Below are 22,730 nucleotides of genomic sequence, written 5' to 3' on the forward strand. Positions count from 1 at the left end.
TGTGGTCTGGTGTTATGACACTCGCTTTCGGATCGGAATGTTCCTGGGTTCGAGCCTCGCTCGGCGCACAGATAAGTCCTTGGAAAAAGGCTCTTTACTCACATTCTCTCACCGTACTCAAGTGTAAAAACGAGTACTTGGTCGTTAACAGCGTTGTCTCTGTCAGAAAAAAAAATGTAATATCGCCTAACAAGCGTTTGTCCCGTCCTACATGTTAAGTATTGCTGTTGGCCAGGTACCCCTTGTGAAGCGCTTTGAGCACGTGTAGTGAATATTGCTCTATATAAAAGCTCAAATTTAAATTTAAGGCTGAAGTAGTTCGATAATCTTCGCTTGAAGGTGAGTCTAGATCGCTTGTGTTCACACATGATGTGGGACGAGCGTCCCATGCCATCCAGTCTCTGATAATGCTGGGTGCAAATGAGTACTTGAAGATGTTTGTTTGCAGATTGGTGTTGTAGTGTTTTTTGAGTGGGGTTTTCTTTGAATGCGTGAATTTCGTTGTATGTCTAGATACGTCATAAATTGAAACATATCAGAACTAAGTCACTGTTACTTAGAATAATGGAAATAATATGAGTATTTTACAAATTCTTAATTTGGACATTAACTTCATATTTTTAGTTGTTTTTTTACTTTCAAGCAACACTTGCATTTCCTCTTTATTATAATATATACAAATTAATATTATGCGATTATGGGATGTGATAACAATGTTTTTAAAAAACAGATATACTAAGAACTTTAAATTGCAATCTAACATACAATTCTATTGTTTCAATTGTTTGTAATGGGCTTCAACAGTCACTTCCCTCGTAATGACGCATAGAAACTTAGTAACTGGTTCTAAACTATCGGGAAAATGGCGGAAGCCCTTATGAAATACTTCTCCGACGAGCATAAACGTTTATCCAGAGGAGAAAAACGTTATAAATCTGATCATGTTTTGACTTTTATACATTCTAATCACATGACATTTGAAAAAGCTCTAGCCAGCATGAAGAATAAAAAGTACCGATTTTCTTTGTTTAGAACCAAGCTGCTCGTTGCTGGGCGGACGTGACATCAGACTATTAAATCCTATTGTTTGCAATTCTACTCCAGGTATTTGCAACCTATGACATTGACAATATTTGTTTTTTGGAGCCCCGATCGGCTGCAGGTGTGTCCTTCTGTGCCATACCTTATCAAGACAATAATAAAGTAGGTGGTGCTTAAAGCAAACTTAATATACCATTTTCGTTTTGTGTAAAACCCGATTTCACTAGTCTATAGCATAATAATAATAATAATAATAATAATAATAATAATAATAATAATAATAATAATAATGATAATAATAATAATAATAATAATAATAATGATGATATGATAATAATAATAATAATAATAATAATAATAATAATGATGATGATATGATGATGATAATAATATATAATAATCAGAATAATCAGAATAAGAATAATAATCAGAATAATAATAATAATCAGAATAATAATAATATATAATAATAATAATAATAATAATATTATTATTATTATATTATTATTATTATTATTATTATTATTATTATTATTATTATTATTATTATGATTATTATTATTATATCATTATTATTATTATTATCATTATTATTATTTTTATTTTTTTTAAATTATTATTATTATTATTATTATTATTATTATTATTATTATTATTATTATTATTATTATTATTATTATTATTATTATTATTATTATTATTATTATTATTATTATTATTATTATTATTATTATTATAAGAAATCCCTATTATCTTTTGTAAAAAAATAAATGTAGGAGTTTGGGAACATTTATCCCCCGCACACATCCGGTTTGCTAAATATTGAATTTAAAAAAAAAGGAATTGGAGCGTAATTTTATCACAATGATGATTCTTAAAGTCAAATATTTGGAAAGATGTGGGTTGAATTTTCACTGGTTAATGTAAAAAGACCCAATTTTGATGAGTTTAATAGGTGAAGTCATTGGAAGGTTATGACTATGACTGAAAATATTATTATTCTTTAATTTGCGTTTCAAATGGAGCGCAATTGTTTGTTTTTTTGGAACTTGTTTGAAATTCCAAACGTTGGAGTTCAATAATACTACAATGCTTCGTTTGAATCGAATGAACTATCAGCGAAAACGTTTTTTGTTTGTTTGTTGTTGTTATTTTTTGTTTGTTTGTTTGTTGGTTTCTTTTGTTTTGTTTTGTTTTGTTTGTTTTGTTTTTTTCGTTGTTTTTTTTTTTTTTTTTTTTTAAATTTGTTCTCCCCTTTTATGCATGTTGTTAGATAATACTCGTAATATTCGTTCATAAGAATGCGTTGTGATTATTTCAGTGACGTTTTAATTTTCTTTCCTTTTCTTTTGTTTTCTTTTTCTATCTTTCTTTCTTTCTTTTTTTTTTTTTTTCGAACAAGGATGAAAAGGAGTCTAAAAATCAAAAAGAGGATAATCATGAAGACGAAGAGGGCCTCTCTGAGAAGGAGAAACAAAAACGGAAGCGTTGCAAAGGTATTGTGTTATTCTCATTTATCAAATTAGATTGTTTTCGAAAAATAATTGATAAAAAAAATAATAAACCCACAAAATAACCTCGACCCCAAGCCTCAACTTTCCCGATCCTACGAATATTCTTGCGCACAGTCCACGGAGAATTGAGTTTAGAAAAAAAAAAAAAAGAAAAGAAATAAAGAAAACATATAAAGCAGCATACATTTTTCTCGCTTCACAAATGACATTTCGTTTTATAAATTGGACATAAAAAATATGAAAGATTATGCACAATTCTGCGTATATATATATATATATTGGAAAGGAACTGCTGTCCAATGTTTGTGCTGACGTTTTTGTCGAAAGGTGGGTTGAACCAAGTAATATGTCGTTTTCTTGTTTTGCGTTCTTCACTTGTGTGTTGAGGTTTATATGAGAGGGGGGGGGGGCGGCCTCTGTGTATTCAAATGGTGTGTGTATCCGCTTTTTGTGAGTGCTTCTTTGTAGGAGGTGGCTACAGCAGTTCCTGAAGTTAATTGATACACACTTTCCAAAAAAACACAAGCTACATAAAATTATCAACAGGAATAACATAAAAATAAGCTACTCGTGTATGCGCAACATAGAACAAATAATTTCAAGCCACAACACAAAAAAAATATTAATAAACCACCGACAAGAGCAAAACCCACCCACCAGAAAATGCAACTGCATAAATAAGGAACATTCCCCGCTAAACAAACAATGTTTAGAATCAAGTTTAATTTACCAAGCCACAGTCACCGAAACTAAAACAAACAAGCAAGAAAAATATGTAGGACACTAGCGGAAAATAATTTCGAAACAAGATACAACCTCCACACCTCAACATTTAGAAACACTAACAAAAAAACATCCACAAAACTCAGCGAACATATTTGGAAATTAAAAGGCAACAAACTAGACCACAACATTTCATGGAAAATTATATCTAAAGCAACAGGATACACACCATCATCAAAACAATGTAGCTTATGCCTGGAAGAGATATATACTATAATCAAACACCCCCATGAAGCCACACTCAACACGAAAAATGAGATGTACAATAGTTGCCCACATCGCCGGAAGCACTTACTAATCAAATACAAACCTACGGAACCACTTCAACAAGCAACAACACACAACAAACCAAACTCATGTAACACACAGTCCTGACGATGGCTGAAAAGGCCTGAAACATCGATGTAGACTAACTCCAACATTGTGGTAAATATTAAAATAATAATTCGCTCCGTTGCTACATGTCGAGCACTATTCGTACCATATTTGTATCCAACACGATTCAATATATATATATATATATATATATATATATTAATATATATATATATATATATATATAATATGCCAAACATACATAATATGATATCATCCAAATACAAACGATTTATCACAGTCAGAACAAACAGTCTGCAGGACATGCCCGTTACGTGGCAATTGCCGGATGTAATGTGGTGTTTAAGGTGGAGATTATTTTTTTATTTAAGAAAATTGTATGTAATAATTCTCCACACCGGCGAGCGTTTCACATAGGTTGTCAGCTCCTGCACTCACAGAACCGACCTATTTAATTAAGATTAAATTATAAAGTCTGCAAATCCTATGATTTCTCCGTTTCAAATTTCATGGAAATATTAAACAGCAATGATTAATGGCTCGTATAGCTCTCTAAGGATATAACCTTTACAATATAATAAGTAATGAATAAAACAAGTTCTAGTCCACATCATAATTGACAATAAAACTAAGTCTGATTTATTTTGTTTAAAATAATGTGATAAGTATTCACATGTTTGTTTAATGATTATTATTCATCATTGGGCACTAACAAAAGAAAACCACAATATTTTGTTGTTGTTGAAATTCTTAGCTTGGTGGCAGCTGAGGTCCTTTGCCGAACTGGCCGTCTCTCAGGTCTTAATAATAAGGGTGCCGTTTGATGCAATGGTGCGGTTGGAAAGCTCTTCCTATGTCCGTACTAGGAAGGGATTAGGATTGATATAAATATAAACAAGGCGTCAGATTTCTTCGTGTTAATCTTCCTTGGCCTGTCTTCGGGACTGGAGTTCCCTCAGACAGGGGTTGCGATATGGTCTAAAGTCGGCCCTAATAACAGGTTCAAATAGTATAAAGGGCTAAACAAACATTAAAATATTTAATAAAATAGTCTCCCACTTGAACATTATACATGAAGACTCATGAACATTTTAAGTAGCATAATTTATAATGCTAACGCCCAGATAGCATGAAGAAAAAAAATGCTAGATACTCTGGCCTTAAGAGGTACCGAACTGCACTAGATAAACAAACTAGCTAAACCATGGTTTTGTAAAATATGTTCACATTACATGTAACCAAGTCATAATGACATCATGCATCTGAACCTCACAGGAATAGAGAGATAAAAGTTTGCAGAAAAAAACTGTTGATACAGACTGTAGATCAGAGAGAAATTTAAGAAAGTTAACTCAATGTCATCCACTCATCCCCTATTAATGAATATCACACCACTGAACAGGATAAAAACAGGATATTTTGTGGAAGAGACCGTCTTGTTGTAAGTTGCAGGTTTTATAAGGCTAGCGCGTCCTATTCATTCTCATATGGGTCTTTGTCTTGAAGATAGGGTGGTGGGGCGTGTCTTCCAGATGATCACACTTAATTTTACATTGTCCAGTATTGGCGGAGCTTGAGCGGTGAAGATAGATTACGGTTTGCTCTCATGTTGGTGTGAAATTTGCGTCTTCGTCGCTAGTGGAGTAATTGCGTGTCAACTGGAAATGCCATATCGATATTTCCTCACCGAATATTCATTCAAAATCAGATACAATCTACACCAATATTCCTTCAAAAACATACACAAATGACACGGAGCAGGCATATTAAAATAAGACCATCAAATACAACACAGCATCGCAATGAGGATCATCTTCAGCGCGCTGTCTTATTTCCCCACCATTAAACATTTGAAACCTCTGTGTGTGAAGAAAATTCTACATCATCATGGAATCAAACATGGCAACACTCAACAAAAGAAACAACCTTACCTCCACGTGCAGACACGGAAACAAACCCCTCTTATACAATTACTAACCATCATCACTGCAGAGCCGAAAACGTCTGATGACAACCAGAAATAGAAAGACAAAAACAATCTCCTTTCACTTTCACTCTCTGAAGATTGCTTATGCATGAAACAATATTATAGAAGTTTAAGGAAATTACTCTTAGAATATATATATATATATATATATATATATATATATATATATATATATATATATATATATATATATATATGGGGGGGGTAGGGGTGTGTTTAAGACTCTAATTAATTGAATTTTGTTTGAACTCATATATAATATTCTCTTTGAGAAGAACGAATGTAGTTGCTCGTACAACTTAAGTCTCAAATTGTGTAAGTCTAGTCACATTTACTTCAAAATCGGTTAAAGTCGGCTGTATCCGACATTATTGAAAAAAGGCGGTGGGTCATAATATTATTAGAAATTTTCATTTTCTACAGAAAAGGAAAAGACAAGGATTCCCATGATTGAACATGCTGAAGTGGTGTTTTGCACCCCTGAACAGATGGTACGATTCAAGACTGTCATTGACACGCTTTTGTGTGCCGTTTCCTGTGTAGACAACTCTAAACCACCGCAGTACCTCACTGATATGTTATGTGATGGATCCGGGGGCGAATTCCCTCAAGACCAGCAAGAGTTCCTTGACACCTGCTTTGAGGATGCCATGGAGGAAATGCCGGCTGATTACGATATGTACGCCGAAAACGATCCTTATCAAGATTCGCCGTACAACCTTAGACAAAGCGGTAATTTGAACCCAAAGCATGGTTCAACTAGTAAATCGATGCAAATGGAACAACCCCAATATAGAAAGTCGTCTCATTTTCAACCGCAGCAAAAACGTGTCTCATATCAGTTCCAACAATCACAGACACAAAGAACGTCAGTTAAACTACAACAAACGCAGCAACCACCATTACAACAACCGTCAAACCATGAAACATCATCCTCTGGCAAGAAATTCCACAGCCTGCAATTCTTTGACCCCTGCCCAAAAGGTAAGATCCGATTGCTCACGAGGTTGTCCTCTAACCAAAACGCAGAGTACTGCCAGTCTATTTATTACATGGTGTCACAGTAAAGATTGTTCACAATTATCTTATTAAATTTTATTTTATTAAGAACTGAATTATCTCACTCCAGTTATATTTCGGTAGGCTTAGATAAACTTTACCTTCTAATATTAGATTGTCTTTCCTTTTATAGCGAAGAAAAATTAACCCCAAGTTTCATTGTGTGACTGTAAATTCAATCTCCAACATCTAGTTCATCCCTACATAATACCGCCTTGAGACGGTGGGTCACAATTGACAAAATGAAAAATACAAATATAATTATCAAAATGGTTGATCTCAAAGAGGGGATATGTAGGGTCTGGGTCGTGTTCAATCAACAACCTCTCCCATCCAGATGCATTGACATCTAATGGCTCATGTTTTGGCCCCTCTTGCAGACATGAGGTCCACTGAAATGGCTCTCCCGAATTAATGTGTACATGCATCCACCTTCTCTTGGTATCCCTGTTTTCACATATGTGTATGGGGATGACTGTGTGCTTGGCCGAATATCCAGGACTTAGGAAGTAGGTAAAACTCCTAATTATAAGGCATAGGAGCCAGAACCCATAGGCAAGTGGTATATGCTCTGTTCCTCATCCATCCACCTCACATCCAATCTGAGTTATGGTAGCTTCCATGTTTTCAGCTTATTTAAAGCCACCTCTATGCTTTCCGCTTTTTCGCTTACTTAAATCTTTAAACATGGCCAGAAATGGATCAATGGCCTTTTAACAGCGCGTCTAGAATTTTTTTAAACTTATTTTAAAAAACGGAAAGGCTAAAAAAAAAAATAAATTCTTAAGTATGGGAATTGCAATGGCCTAAGGGGAGGAGACCCTGATATAAAACCACTGACCTGACAGTAAAGAGGTTGGGCTCCAGGTTGACAACATGTCCCTGTTTTTAAAAAATCAACCCGATACAGAAACTAGGACACAGAAACACGATTCACCGGGTGGAATGAGGATACCCAGAAATGGACGAATGACGTCGTTGGGTATTAGCCGTGAGGAAGCTCAGCGATCGACTGTATCCAAAGTGAATCCAAAACAGGTTTTGAAAGTAAGATTCTGGAATGTACGAAGCATGTACAGAACAGGGGCTACTGCTACAGAAGGATATAAACTGGATCTGCTCGGCGTTAGTGAGTGCTGATGGACTGGTGTAGGGAAATGGAAAATTTCCTCAGAGGAAGTTATTCTCTACTAGGGAGGGAAGATACACACGAGGGAGGAGTTGCCATCATTTTCTAATGTCCTAAAAGGCTCAGATAGAATGGGCAGCCATATATTTCAGAATAATAACAGCAAGGCTGTATTTAAAAATACGATAATTCAAGTATATGCTCCACATAATGAAAGAAATGAGGCAGACAATGACCCCCAGTTTTATGAAAATCTGCAAGAAGCACTAACCAGAGCAACAAGAAATATATTGTGATTATCAGGGGAGATCTAAATGCCAAAGTATGGCAAGATAATGCAGGATTTGAAAGAATAAAGGAGAGAGAGAGAGAGAGAGAGAGAGAGAGAGAGAGAGAGAGAGTGAGAGAGAGAGAGAGAGAGAGAGAGAGAGAGAATGGGTTAGGAGAGGCAAACAACAACGGAGAAAGATTGCGTGAATTCTGCCAGATAAACGGAATGGCGCTAACGGGAACAGCCTCCTCTCACAAGAATTATCACAAGGCAACTTGTATGTCACCAGACGACAGAACTGAGAATCAAATCGATCATGTACTAATCAAGAGAAACTGGAAGCCAACAACCTATAAATATACAAATCAGAAAGAGGAAGTGGGATGGATAAGTCGCATAACTCAGAGTACCTGCCTGCAACATCACATGACAGGCTCTTACATGGAATCCCCAACGAGGAAAAGGATCAGGGAGGCCAAGAAATAGTTGGGGCTGAACACGATTGGAGAAAGCAAGGAGGGATGGGTGCATGTGGAAGCAGGTGGAGAAGACAGCACAAGAAAGAGTCAAGTGATGCAATATCATAGATGGCCTAAACTCCGACTGGAATTAAGGTTTAAGTAAGTTTATCATGATCAATAAAATTGTATTGGAAGGAAACATAACAACGCGCTTTGAATTGTCCGAGGGAACTACTCATGTATTACTATTTACTGTATGGGTTTTAGTAAAACGCCCACGATCTCTATCCATCACGTTAATCGAACCAACACATAAACTGTGTGTAACCTCAAACGTTCATAGTCCGATTGAGAGAATCTAATGAAAACTGATCACACAACTGGCGGTCTAAAAAACAATAACAGAGAGCAGAGATACGCCATCTTGATTCATCCTATTGCTTGTAAACAACTATCCTTGTTTGTCTGAGCGGAAATAAAGGTGTGTCACAAATCCTGTGTTTTGATTGGTTAAAATCTACTAAATTATTCTTGGATTTCTATCCACAGATCCGTCGACAAATACAATTTCTTGCCTTCCATGTGACCTTGGAGATCCATATCAACTGAATGGTTCTGAAGGACGTGTAGTATTCTGTACCCCAGCCTGTCTTAAAATCGCCAATAAATCGGTGAGCTTTCCTGAGTACCAACGTAGATTACAGGTCATTTGAAGTCTCTCCATATTCTCTGCCATCATCAAAAACCAAATCTTTTTTTTTTTCAAATTTATCTATCTATCTATCTATCTATCTATCTATCTATCTATCTATCTATCTATCTATCTATCTATCTATCTATCTATCTATCTATCTATCTATCTATCTATCTATCTATCTATATATATATATATATATATATATATATATGCCTGTCTATCTATCTATCTATTTATCTATTTATCTGTCTATCTGTCTATCTATATATCCATTTTTCATCTATCTATATATTCAACACCTAAAATCTGTAACCTTGATCCCATCCCAAAACCTTTACTTGTTACTCATCTGGAGCATCTTGCTCCCATTTTAACAGCGATAATAAAGGATTCTATCCAGACTGACACAGTTCCTCAATCTTTCAAACTTGCTATACCACACCTGTTCTAATAAAAGGGCGATCCTTCCTCATAAGAACTTTAAAATTTTAGACTCGTCTGAAACCTCCTCTTTCTGTCTAAAATACTAGAAAATATTGTCGCCCACAGATTAAATAGGCATTTAGAAAACTATAATATATTCGAACCGAATCAATCTACCAATAGGCAGTATTATAATACAGAGACAGCCCTGTCAAAGATCCAAAACTATCTTTTCTGTGCTGCTGATGAGGGTAACGTTTCTATTCTCGCACTACTTGACCTCAGCGCAGCATTTGACACTATCGACCATTCTCTCCTTCTAAAACGCTTGTCTATAACTTTCGGATTAACAGGAACTGTGTTAGATTGGTTTCGATCTATTTATCTGACCGTTAGAAATCGATTATGGTTTACGGACACATTTCTCCTCCTTTTCTTCTAAATTTTGGGGTACCTCAAGGATTAGTCTTTGGTCCCCTTTTATACTCTCTCCATACCCAAGCACTTGCTAGTGTCATCAGGCAATGTACTATTAATTATCAAATGATATGTATGTTGATGATACATATCTTTATATGTCAACAAAGCCAGCGCTTGCGAATCGTCTAGTCTCTTCAATGGAAAATTGCATCGAAGTTGTCAAGAATTGGAGGTCTGTGAATAAATAGATGAAGTAAAAAAAACTGAAGTCCTTTTCTGTAATCCAAAGAATCTCACAACATTAATTCAAAACAACTTAATTGTGATTAACAATGAAATGATCTATTTCTCAGAAAAAGCTGGAAACTTAGTGTACTTTCAAAATGACTTATCCATGATAAAACACATTCTATAACTATCTATGTAAAATATTGCATTTTGAACTTAGTAAGATTTCACAATTAAATAGTTTTGGCCTAAAATATCTTATTTCATCATTTGTATTTCCTTGGATAGATTATTGTCATTCTTTCTTTCATAACATTCCAAATTATCTCCTTCACAAATTGCAGCTCATCGAAAATCATTCTGCTAGGATCATTCTAATTTTTTTTTAAAGGCTAGAGATCATATTACACCCATGTTATTGTCACTTCACTGGCTACCTGTTGAAAAAGCTCAAATACAAAATTGCTGGCCTTTGTGTTGAATGTATCAACAAAGCTGCTCCTCCATATCTATACAACCTTATTTCATTGTACTCTCCTTCCAAAAGTTTAAGATCTAGCGATCATCTCCGATTAACTGCTCTCAAAAAAAGCTCCAAAAAGTTTTCTGATAGGTCTTTTTCTCATGCTGCTCCTTCTGTTTGGAACTCTCTTCCAATTTCCTTCAGAAAATCCAATTCAGAAGCTATTTTTAAGACAAATATTAAGACTTATTTTAAATCAGTTTCCCTTATAAATATTTCACGATATGAACGTCTTAAGCATGTTTTGCTTATGACCTGTAATTGTAGCATTGGTAATTGTATTGAAAAGGCGCCTAGAGCTTTTTGTATACGGAGTCGGCGCGGTTTTAATTATTATTATTATTATTATCATTATTATTATTATTATTATTATTATTATTATTATTATTATTATTATTATTATTATTATTATTGTTATTATTATTATTATTATTATTATTATTATTATATTATTATTATTATTATTATTATATTATTATTATTATTATTATTATTATTATTATCATTATTATTATTATTATGGTGTTCGAATTTTTAACGCGCAACTGTGATTTAAATTAAATACTATCTTTTAAATATACACACACAAGTTCGGACTAAAGGCCAGAGGTATGGCCTATCTCAATTTATTAAATTAATATATAAAGTGTTGCTATTGGTTCTTGGTTGTAAATTTTTACATTTTTGTGCATTTGCATATATTATATATGTATACATTGTCGCTATAGATTCTCAACTTTGTGTTTATACATTTCCATGTATGCCACGTCTGTAAACGAATTTCCATTTTTTGGGATGAATAAATTATATATTATTATTATTATTATTATTATTATTATTATTATTATTATTATTATTATTATTATTATTATTAGTAGTAGTAGTAGTAGTAGTAGTAGTAGTAGTAGTAGTAGTAGTAGTAGTAGTAGTAGTAGTAGTAGTAGTAGTAGTAGTAGTAGTAGTAGTAGTAGTAGTATATTTTTATCTATTTATCCATCTCTCTCTCTCTCTCTCTCTTTCTCTCTCTCTCTCTTTCTTTCTTTCTCTCTCTCTCTCTCTCTCTCTCTCTCACACACACACACACACACACTTTGAGCACGTTTAGTTGGTGTTGCGTTAACTACGTTATATAAATTCTCTTTTTCTTATGAATCATCAAGAAAACAGTAATGTCGATTCGATTCGGGCTTCGGACTTCAGTTGAATCCTATAGTAACTTCATTCGTTCATTTCTTACGATCTCCCTCACCAGAACGAGAAAATTGTATTCAAGGGCAAGCTGAAGATAGTGCAAGGATGTGGCGGTATCGGTTTCATCGTGCGCATTGAGAGCGTTGAAGGTTCTAACCTATATTGCCACAGCCTGAGGCGAGACCTAAATCTCTGCCCAACCAACGAGGTCCCATTTGGCTTTGAATACAGCACCGTTGTATGTACTGACGGGTGAGTCGATGCAAGCCGATGCTCTTATTATACTTATCTATCCACAGTTTTTGTGCGGCTATGTGGTCTTGTGGTATGACAATCGCTTTAGGATCGGAAGGTCCTGGGTTCGAGCCTCGCGCTCGGCGCATAGTTGAGTCCTTGGAAAGGGCTCTTTACTCACATTCTCTCACCGTACTCAGGTGTAAAATGAGTACCTGGCGTTAACAGCGTTGTCTTTGTCCGCATAATTGTAATATCGCCTAAAGGCGTCATGTCCCGTCCTACATGTTAAATGTTGCTGTTGACCAGGGCCTCTTGTAAAGCGCTTTGAGTTTGAGCACATTTAGTGGATATTGCTCTATATAAAGCTCAATTTTTTTAAAAATTATTAATGCCGTGCTCTTGTCACTCAAATAATGATTTCACTGCCTATATTGATAGGGGCTGTCTGAAGCTTGGGATCGTAAAAATACAAACAAAATAGGGGGAAATGTAAAGGCTTCCTATGGAAACAGTTCATCCTTGTACTGTTTCCATCCGAAGCCTTTCCATTTTGTTAGTATCAGCAACGATATCATAATTGTTGGTAACAATGTCGATGTGCCCAACTTTCTGAATAATATTATGGCATCACGCCAATGTGAACCGACACTAAAAATTAAAATACAGTGCACTCTGGATGCGTCGACGTTGCCTAAGTCGATTTTTACCCAAGTCGATTTTTTTTCTTGGTCCCTCCCCCTTCTTCCTATATAACATTAGTTAAAAAAAAAAACTCCACATAAGTCGATGTCGCTTAAGTCGATGTTCTTATCACTCATGGCTACAAAAAAAATCACAAATAAACAAGTATTTCCATTGGTTAAAAAAGCTACCAGTAAGAATTTTAAGTGGTTAAGAATATCCGTGAACGATTGGCGCACATCGATGTGATGTAGGTGCTTTGCCTGACGTCCATGTTCAATGTACATGAGCAGTATTGAATAACTTTAATTTCTCCATCTCAAATTTTACATTGTCGCAACTTCAAGCTCAAGATTTTTTTGGTTCTAATCCCAGGCCATCCTATGTAATAGCCCTCTTAATTAGTATCAATTTTATCAAGAGGAATTCAAGTCAAGTTTACAACTACAATGGCAAACCTATCGTGGAAAAGGAAGATTCAATGCATTTGGAGAGTTAGGCATGCGACAGAAAATCATCGCATAGGAAATTGGCATACCAGCTATTTCTGTCTCGACGATTTACAAGAAGCATGACCTTGACCTACCCTTCCGCTTCACTTAATTGGTATACATTCCACATTCAAGGCATTCTCATCGAGGAAAATTTTTTTTAAAAATCTCTAGCTAAAAAAAAGTGAGCTATGGCTTATTTCGTCATCTCCTATGGTCAATCAACACACATTTTATATGTCTGATTAGTCTCTTCAAAGTGTGTGCTGCTGATGTCGGATAATATTATATGTTTGGGAGGGGGGTTGACCGAAGTATTATTAGTATTATTGTGACTCCAATTCGTGAGGTCAATGACCTTGGTAATATTATATGTTGGCTTCAATCGGTAATAATATTATTTGAATACGGTCAGCTTCTTTCCCTATTTAATTTTAGCCCTGTGTCCGTGTGTGTGTGTGTGTGTGTGTGTGTGTGTGTGTGTGTGTACCGGCACGCGCGTTTGCTTGATTAGGTGTGTGTGTGGGGGGAGGGGGGGCGGGGGGAGGAGGGTCCTGACAAGGTTAAATCCATCCATTCAATGCTTTGCTCTCAGACGGCCAGGACCTGTGTGTTCTCTATTATTATTTGACCCCATTCTTAGTCTTTACACAATCTGTACATTTTTACACATTTTTTACTTTTAATCATTTGAGTACTTTTGGATTGTCTATTGCATTTTCTGTTGCAAAGTATGTCATAGTCAATAACAGTAAGTTGATTCCGCTTTTTTATCTCAAATTCCGATTTTTATGTATTCTGATTTCTCTATGGGACTATTGGGGTAGGAGCCTCTCATGACCCCTACAAAAGACCGCGCGATATGAAGGGACATACTTATTCTAGATTGGTTTGCTTTGTTCAAATGAGTTTTTGCTCATTTGGTTACACTCCGGTTAAGTTGATTTTCGGATAAGTCGATTTTTTTCACGGTTCCCCTGGGCATCGTCTTATCCGGAGTCCACTGTAAGTCTGAATTTTAAAATTTTGCTAATTTTATCTGCTTTCACTGAAGAGTGTGAATGAAAAAATAGTATTATTTTATATTATCATTTTTCTCTCCCTTGATCTGTTGCATGACAACGCGAGAACAGATTGATAAAGCAAGTTCATAATTAATTTGTTTTCTTTCTTTTTTTAACGTTTATTTGGACAGAGGAAACGTTCTAATTTTAAAAAGATGTGCAAAATAAAATTAATATGAACGTATAAAATAGTTCATTTGAAAGGCTTCACCTTGTTAAATGCGCTTCGCAATTCTTTACTTATATCCTCAGCAGGTCATAGTCATAGAGAATCAATTGTCAATTGATTATAGTAGCCTTTTAGGCATCGCGTGTGTACCTACATTCCCTGAATTGAGGTGGACATTGCAATTGGAGCGGCTTATTCTAGGTCTCAAATGTGGGACTTAAAGTTTTGCCATTATTATTATTCAAACTACCAAGACACTTGCTGGAAAATATGGGAAACCAGAGATACCAGTCAAAGACAAAGATGGGAAAACTATTTTTGGAAAAGAGGCTCAATCTGAACGATGGAGGGAACATTTCAGCTGCCTTCTGAACAGACCACCACCAGACAACCAGCCAGAAATTTTGCCTGCAAGGAATGAATTACCAATTAGCTGTGATCCACCATCGATAGCAGAGATTGTGGGTGCCATTAACAAGATGAAAAGGGAGAAAGCTGCTGGACCAGACCAGATTCCACCGGAGGCTCTAAAAGTTGATGCTGAAATAATGCTGAGGCCCTGCACCCACTATTTGAGAGAATCTGGAATGACGGGATCTTCCCAAAGGATTGGAAGGAAGGACATCCTATCAAGCTTCCAAAGAAAGGGGACCTCAGTAATTGAAATAATTATCGAGGTATCACTCTTCTTTCTATCCCAGGAAAGGTTTTCAACCGTATTATTTTAGAGAGAATTAAGAGTGCAACATGCTAAACTGCGGGACGAACAGGCAGGTTTTCGGTTCTGCGAGTCATAGTGGAACAGTCTATAGAATGGAACTCTTCTCTTATTGTCAACTTTCTGGATTACGAGAAGGCTTTCGACAGTATTGACAGAGCAACATTGTGGAAATTCTGGCACATTATGGACTCCATGAAAAGATAGTAAACCTCATTAAGGAAATGTATGAAGGATCAAGTTGCAGGGTTGTACATGAAGATCAGCTTACTGACAGCTTTGAAATTAAGACTGGTGTCAAGCAGGGATGCTTGCTCTCACCATTCCTGTTCATCCTTGCCATTGATTGGCTAATGAAAGAAACCTCCAAAGGACGAAGAAATGGGATACAGTGGACCCCCTGGACACAGTTGGATGATCTGGATTTTGCAGATGATCTGGCTCTTTTGTCCCACACCCAGGACCAGATGCAAGCAAAAACCACAATTATAAACAGCCTCTCGGAATCAATTGGATTCACCCTGCAAAGTCAAAGGTCTTGAGGATAGGTACACGTCAAAGGGAGCAGATCAAAGTAAAAGATCAGGAACTCGAAGAAATAGACACTTTCTGCTATCTCGGAAGTATAATTGACAAGGATGGAGGCACGGAAGCAGAGGTGAAAGCACGAATAGGAAAGGCACAGGCTGCATTCACATCTTTGAACAGAGTTTGGAGAACTAAAGATATCTCCCTTCGACTAAAGCTAAGACTTTTCAACTCAAATGTGAAGTCTGTCCTACTGTATGGATGTGAAACTTGGGACGCATCACAGGCATGTATAAGTAGGGTCCAGATTTTCGTAAACAGGTGCATGCGTAAGCTACTCAGAATAAAATGGATGGATAGAATAAAAAATGAAGAAGTATGGAAAAGAACACAACAGAAACCAGTGGGAGAGGAAATAGGAAGAAGACGATGGAGGTGGATTGGACACACGCTTAGAAAGCACGACTCCACTATAACAAAGAAAGTATTGGACTGGAACCCTCAGGGCAGAAGATCAAGGGGAAGGCCACGAGGAACATGGAGAAGAATTAAAGAAGCTGCTATACAGAGAAGTGGTCAGACCTGAAATGAGATTAAAAAGATAGCTCAGGATAGGGAAGGATGGAAACTGTTTGTCTGTGGCCTATACCCTAACCCAGGGTGAAAAAGGCAATGATGATGATGATGATTATTATTATTACCAATCCGTTCATTGAGCATATTAGAATTGCTTGACTTTGTACTGTTGAGCCACCAATGCTACCCGATGTCACGTGGGGTTCAAGCTTAGACTATTAAATTTTAATTTAACTGGCCATGTGAAATTCAGGTGATACGATTTACTGCTAGTGTTACGAAAGGTATCTCAACAAATTAAGTAGTAGTAGGAGTAGTAGTAGTAGTAGTAGTAGTAGTAGTAGTAGTAGTAGTAGTAGTAGTAGTAGTAGTAGTAGTAGTAGTAGTAGTAGGTGTGGTGGTGATGATGATGTGTAATAGTATTGGCGGTGATCACAATTGTTTATTTTTAAAACTTGTATTGTTTTGTTTTTGTGCACTGGGAGGGGGGGGACTGTTTGTATTTTATTTGTGCATTCATGTGTTTTGTTTTTTTAAATCATATATTATAAAAATAGCATAGTCGTCTAAGTAACTTATCATATCCTCTCTCTCTCTCTCTCTCTCTCTCTCTCTCTCTCTTTCTCTCTATCTATCTATCTATCTATCTATCTCATCAAAGCCGTACGACGATGGAGTCCTTTGTGGTTGCCTTCCCATCTGCCTATCAGCGAGACCAGTTTCAGCATGCAGTTTCCACATGCAAGGACATTCTGGGAATGACCTCAGTTCAGAGCCTGGTTCAAGTTAAAGGGAACTAAACAATCAAGCAATGCCTAATACGATGTAATATTATCTATTTATGTCACCAATTGCTCAATGTCAAACACATTGTAATATAATAACAACATAATGTCGTTGGTTGTTTGAAGGTGTGGGCCGTAATGGTATTGAATAAAAATGAGTCCATCTCCAAAAACAAATTGTTGCTTTTGCTAGTCCATGATGATTTAGAGCCCGAAAGCATTGTTCAAATCAAATAAAAAAGTTACTCTAGCTGTCTTTTATACAATTGTTCACATAGAATGTATATTTATCAACTCCATCTCATTTTCGGAAGTGAGTATGCAAGCACATTATTCTTAGTACCACACAACAAAACGCAATTATAGTTGACTCCGGGTGACCAAGAAAAAATCGACTTATCTGATACTGATAATTGACCAAGGTAGGGTTCACCAAAATGACTTCGTACATTCTTGGCGTTGAGTACTAGCTCCATATGGATGAGAGAAGTAAAATAATACAAGGTTAATGACCCTGTATGGTATTGTATGCAGAACAAGGAACAAGGTAAATGAATGATCTCTTGAGAGAATTACACTGCACACGGTGGTGACACAGCATTAGTATTATGTACATAAAACGATTTTTATACAGCGCCTATCCATGGTATTTAAGTTTAAGCGCTTTACAATATTTATTTTCTCCTGGTGGAGAATGCAAGTGAGAGCTTTTGTGTTATTTTGCGGGAAGCATTTCTCTGGCCGAAATTAAGGACTCAACTGGGTGCCCCTCAGAGAAGGACAAAACCAGGACCTACTCCGAGGGCAATGTCATACCATAAGTTCACAAATCAGCACAGGTATGTCCTTGGCGTTATAATCTCTTGACTGAATCCTTTAAAATGAAAGATTATTAATTAGTAGTAGTTGTAGAATAAGTGCAGTTTTGTGGTCAATTGGTAACTCAACTTGCAATCTGTAGGTGAAAAGTTCCAATCTTACTGGTGGCAATGGCAGTGTAAAGATAAGTCCCTAGTACAAGTAAAGACTCTTTACACACATTTTCGTAATGTAATAAGAGGTAAAATTAGAATCTAGCTGGTAATAGCATTGCCTTTGTTGAAAAGAATATATTAGTACCACACACACTGCCTGTCTCACCCAATACGTTGTGTGACTTTTAAAGCTCTTTTTTTTTCTAGCTTTACTTCTGTGCCCATTCTTATGTAGGGGAACTAAGGTATTAGTATTAGTCAATGGCTAAAATAATTTACTACGAAATGTTATTCTTATAAAGATTTACTAAAGTCTAGTCCTTTGACCCTAAATCTTAGCCTGTCCAAGCTCCTTGTCTTATTTCCTTAGTCAGCGCCTGATTACAAATACCAAAGAAACTCGATTCATCAACAATAAGGCAGCCATATTGTTTAGAGATTTACACCTTCACCTCAAAACAAAAACGTGATGAGAAGGAATCATGCACTCATTAAATACCCTGTTAATGTTGTCACTAACTTTTAGAATCATGCACTCATTAAATACCCTGTTAATGTTGTCACTAACTTTTAAAAATGGCTAAAAAGTACAGATCATCGAAAGGACACATTTTTTGTTTGTGGAAACTTTAAAAAACGACTATGATCACAAGTCATGAGTGTGATTTTTGCCCGAGACTCGAAGCAGGTTCATTTCGAGGAAATATAAAATGAAAGAAAGTATAATGGAGATGAAATTCGTTCTGCTGGTACTGTGAAATTATGAATAATGTAAATTTTGTGATGTCTGAAACACACACTGAAACACTTTCTATGTCGTTTGTTTTTGTCTTTGGGTCAAATTGTGCCGTTGGTTTGTGTGTTGACAATTCAAACTAGAATTAATGCCTGAAGGAACTACATTTATTTTGTTGATTACATGACTTGATTCATCATGTGACTGTTGGAGATTAAGTAAGATTAAAGTTCAAGTTGAAAACAAAATCAAAACAAAATGTAGTGCTTATTGAATCTTTTGCATTGGAAAAGTATGAAGAGTGATATCTCACCAGCACAAATAAACCGGTAAATCACTATCATTCCTCACGTAACACCCTCTTGCCCATAGAAGGCTAAAGAGAGAGGGAGGGCATTGCTCTCACCCCACCTTCCCCACCTCTAATGGTTTGTACCATTTTAATACATAACAGTTACTGCCTAAGGCATCACTGCCAAGTCTCCCGTCCCTGTGACACTGGTCATTTTGCGACCTCAGATTAAGTACCATAAAGTAAGGTAATGATGGAGTCATGGGTGGTGTGCGGGTGCGTAAGACGCTAGCCAAACATGCTTCGCAATTCCCTCAGTTCAGCATGCAGACATACACACACACATAATATATGCCACAAACACGCAGGCGTAACACATTAACTGACACTTAGCGCTTCGGGGAGAGCAATGGCATCTTTCGTTTCCATTCAACACAAACAATTCGCCAAAAAAAATTCAGCGGGCCGCAAGGGAATGTCCATTTCGTTCGAGACTTCCATGTTGGTCCCGGAAAGTGTTCGAGATTTTCATGTTGCCAATACTAATGAAATAGAGGGATAAAAAGGGGTATTGTACTGAGTTTGAGATTTCCGTGATGTCGAGATTTCCGTGCTCGAGTGTAGGTAACATCACTTCATTTTCTTTTAGCCACTGTGTTTGAATTTTAAACCCAAAATAATTTGACTTAAATGAAATGGACTACAGAGTCCCTTAAAGTTAAGTTTAACTGCTCCTTTATAAGTACTATTACACAAAATCACAATAACATACAAGTAGAAATAGATTGGCATGAGGTAAATCTTTATTGGCACATCTTGATAACATTACATTATGTAGGGAAGAAAAATCGAAGTAGTACCTGTTTGACAAAAATATAAAAAGTAAAATAACTCTTTGTCAAATACGCTGATGTCTATAACAAATGGAAAGACTGGGCACCACTGATATAATATGTGACCCTCCGCCTCGAAACGGTATAAAGTCGGATTTTTCAATTTTGGGTTTTTGGTACCTAATCACAGCTTATTTTATGCTTTAAAATTTGATACCAAATTTATATAATTCTGATTATTTATTGTCGAGATATGACCGTTTGAAGTAGGGAGAGTGTGAAAACCAAGTTTTAAGAAAATCGACTTTGAATTGAGGCACCGTTTTCACGCACAGTTAAATTAATGGGCAAAGATAACTCCTTAGATACGGACATCAAAAATTTGACCAGAATAGTGAAATTTGGCAGGAGCTTAGCTTATACATTTACTAATGTACATACAAATTTTTGAAACAATTAAATTATTACTTTTGTAGTTATTCATTATTATGTAAGATGTTCTTAAAACAAATAAAACACTGGGGAAAAAACGCCGACAATTGCTCACTTTTTCAAGAATTTTTGATATTTAAATAAAGAATCAATGAAATAAGAATTATTAATGTGAATTTTTTGTCTCATTTAATAGAGAAAATACGATTTCAAAATGCCAAAAGTTAAAGAAGGTTGAAATTTGAAAGTACAGTTTTGAAACTACGTGAATCCGGGTGGGCAGGGAAAAAATTATCAAGAAAGAGGATTAGAGAGAATGAGAGAGTAAAATACACACACACACACACACGCACGCACACACACACACACACACACACAAACAAACAGACACACATGAGATAGAGAGAGAGAAAGAGAGAGAGATATAGAGAAAAGAGGAGCGAGAGGGGGAGGGGAGAGAGACTGCTTGTGTTAAGAGGACGCGAGGGAAATATAATAAAGATTGAAACATGTATAATGTATGTGTGTGTGTGTGTGTGTGTGTGTGTGTGTTTGTATGTGTGAAAGAAACAACGGGGAGACGGAGAGAGTGAGGTAGACATGAAGAAAGGGGTGGAGGCGGAGCAAAGAATTGTAGGGATAGTTTAAAGAAAGCATTTTGTTACAAAGTAAGTCATAGTCAATCAACTGGAAACATATTGACCAATGAGATTGCAATTAAAGAAATGGGCTGGTCAAATCAATCATTGCATTGTTTCCATTTTGAGTCAGATAACAGCTTGAGGAGGAGGGGTGGGGCTTATTGTGTAGTGACTTACATGAAAACATGTTATTGAATCTCTCAAGTTTTCCTTAGCGTTCCACCACATTGTTCATTGTCTAAAAAGAACCCCCCCCCCCCCCCCCCTTTCTTTCCGTATACAAAGAAAGCACGACAAATCGAACATCTCTCTCTCTCTCTCTCTCTCTCTCTCTCTCTCTCTCTCTCTCTCTCTCTCTCTCCTCTCTCTCTCTCTCTATCTCTCTCCCTCTCTCTCTCTCTCCTCTCTTCTGTTTCTCTCTCTCCCCTTCATCTACCTATCTATCTATCTATCTATCTATCCACCTATCCATCCATCCATCCATCCATCCATCCATCCATCCATCTATCTATCTATCTATCTATCTATCTATCTATCTGTCTGTCTATCTATCTATCTATCTACATGTCTATTTATCCATTAATAGGTTTGTCTGTCTGTCTGTTAATCTATCCATTTCATTTTTTAGTTACAGTTCATTAATTGTTGAAGGCTCTATCTATTATTCTGCTTTTGTACTTAAAATTAAATGTTTATCCTACAACAATCTCTGTAAGTGTAAGATTAGGCAACTGTTGTCCTATTAAGTCTTAGCATATCCTATAATTTCATGAATAATTAAAGAGGGACAAAGGAGGACCCCCACCTCAATCATTACCCAATACAGCTAGACACAGATATAAAAGCACGTGGTGTGTATCAAAATGCACAAACACACACGTATGTAACACACACATGCTGACGTCATGAAGCATCGCCCGAGCATTATGGCCTACAGCCACAGCGCATGTTATGAGCGTTGACCAATCCGAATCATTCATTTGTAAGGTTGTCAGGGAAAAACCTAGACTTGTTTACAGTTTTTAAAGTTCATTATTGGTTGAACCATGAAATTGTGGAAACAGTCATGCTTTTTCTGAGATAGATAAAGACACGCCCTTTGCTGTGATATCTTACATCTTATTGGTGGAGAAAAAGACTCGGTATTACTCAGCTTTGGAAAGGGTGGCTCTCTGAGAGAAAGTCAACTCTCGTTTTGAATTTGTCACTGATAGTTGCATTTTTAAACTTGAAATTTATATAACTTATCGTCAATGTTTATGTTGAATTATTATGTTTTCATGTAGAAAAATTATTGTAGTTTCTGAAACAACCAAAAACTGAAATTTGATGATTTTGACCATTTCCACTTTAAAACCGGTTTTCTTCGTTTTCCAAATCCCGACTTAATACCGGTTCGAGGCGGAGGGTCACATATGGATTCAAAGTTCAATCCAAAAAAAGTCATACACATCTCAATTGTAAATAAATTCCAAATTTGTATTCAATGAATAACACATGGTAAGCTGAC

At 36.1% G+C, this 22,730-nt stretch overlaps 1 protein-coding gene across 1 annotated transcript in view; it reads left to right on the plus strand.

Annotated features, from left to right (window-relative positions):
* The window catches only part of LOC144967266 (uncharacterized), a 34,263-nt gene extending 16,690 nt beyond the window's left edge, over positions 1-17,573 (plus strand). The window contains exons 10-15 of the mRNA XM_078904299.1: positions 1,105-1,203; positions 2,444-2,537; positions 6,085-6,645; positions 9,131-9,252; positions 12,125-12,315; positions 17,189-17,573. Of these exons, the coding sequence (XP_078760425.1) occupies positions 1,105-1,203; positions 2,444-2,537; positions 6,085-6,645; positions 9,131-9,252; positions 12,125-12,315; positions 17,189-17,327 (1,206 nt within the window). The 3' untranslated portion in view covers positions 17,328-17,573. The remainder of the gene's footprint in view (positions 1-1,104; positions 1,204-2,443; positions 2,538-6,084; positions 6,646-9,130; positions 9,253-12,124; positions 12,316-17,188) is intronic.
* Positions 17,574-22,730: the final 5,157 nt, after the last annotated feature.

The sequence above is a fragment of the Berghia stephanieae genome, chromosome 3 (genome assembly GCF_034508935.2).
Source record: "Berghia stephanieae isolate SIO BIC M18660-M18661 chromosome 3, UCSD_Bste_1.3, whole genome shotgun sequence".
NCBI classification, from domain to species: Eukaryota; Metazoa; Mollusca; class Gastropoda; order Nudibranchia; family Aeolidiidae; genus Berghia; species Berghia stephanieae.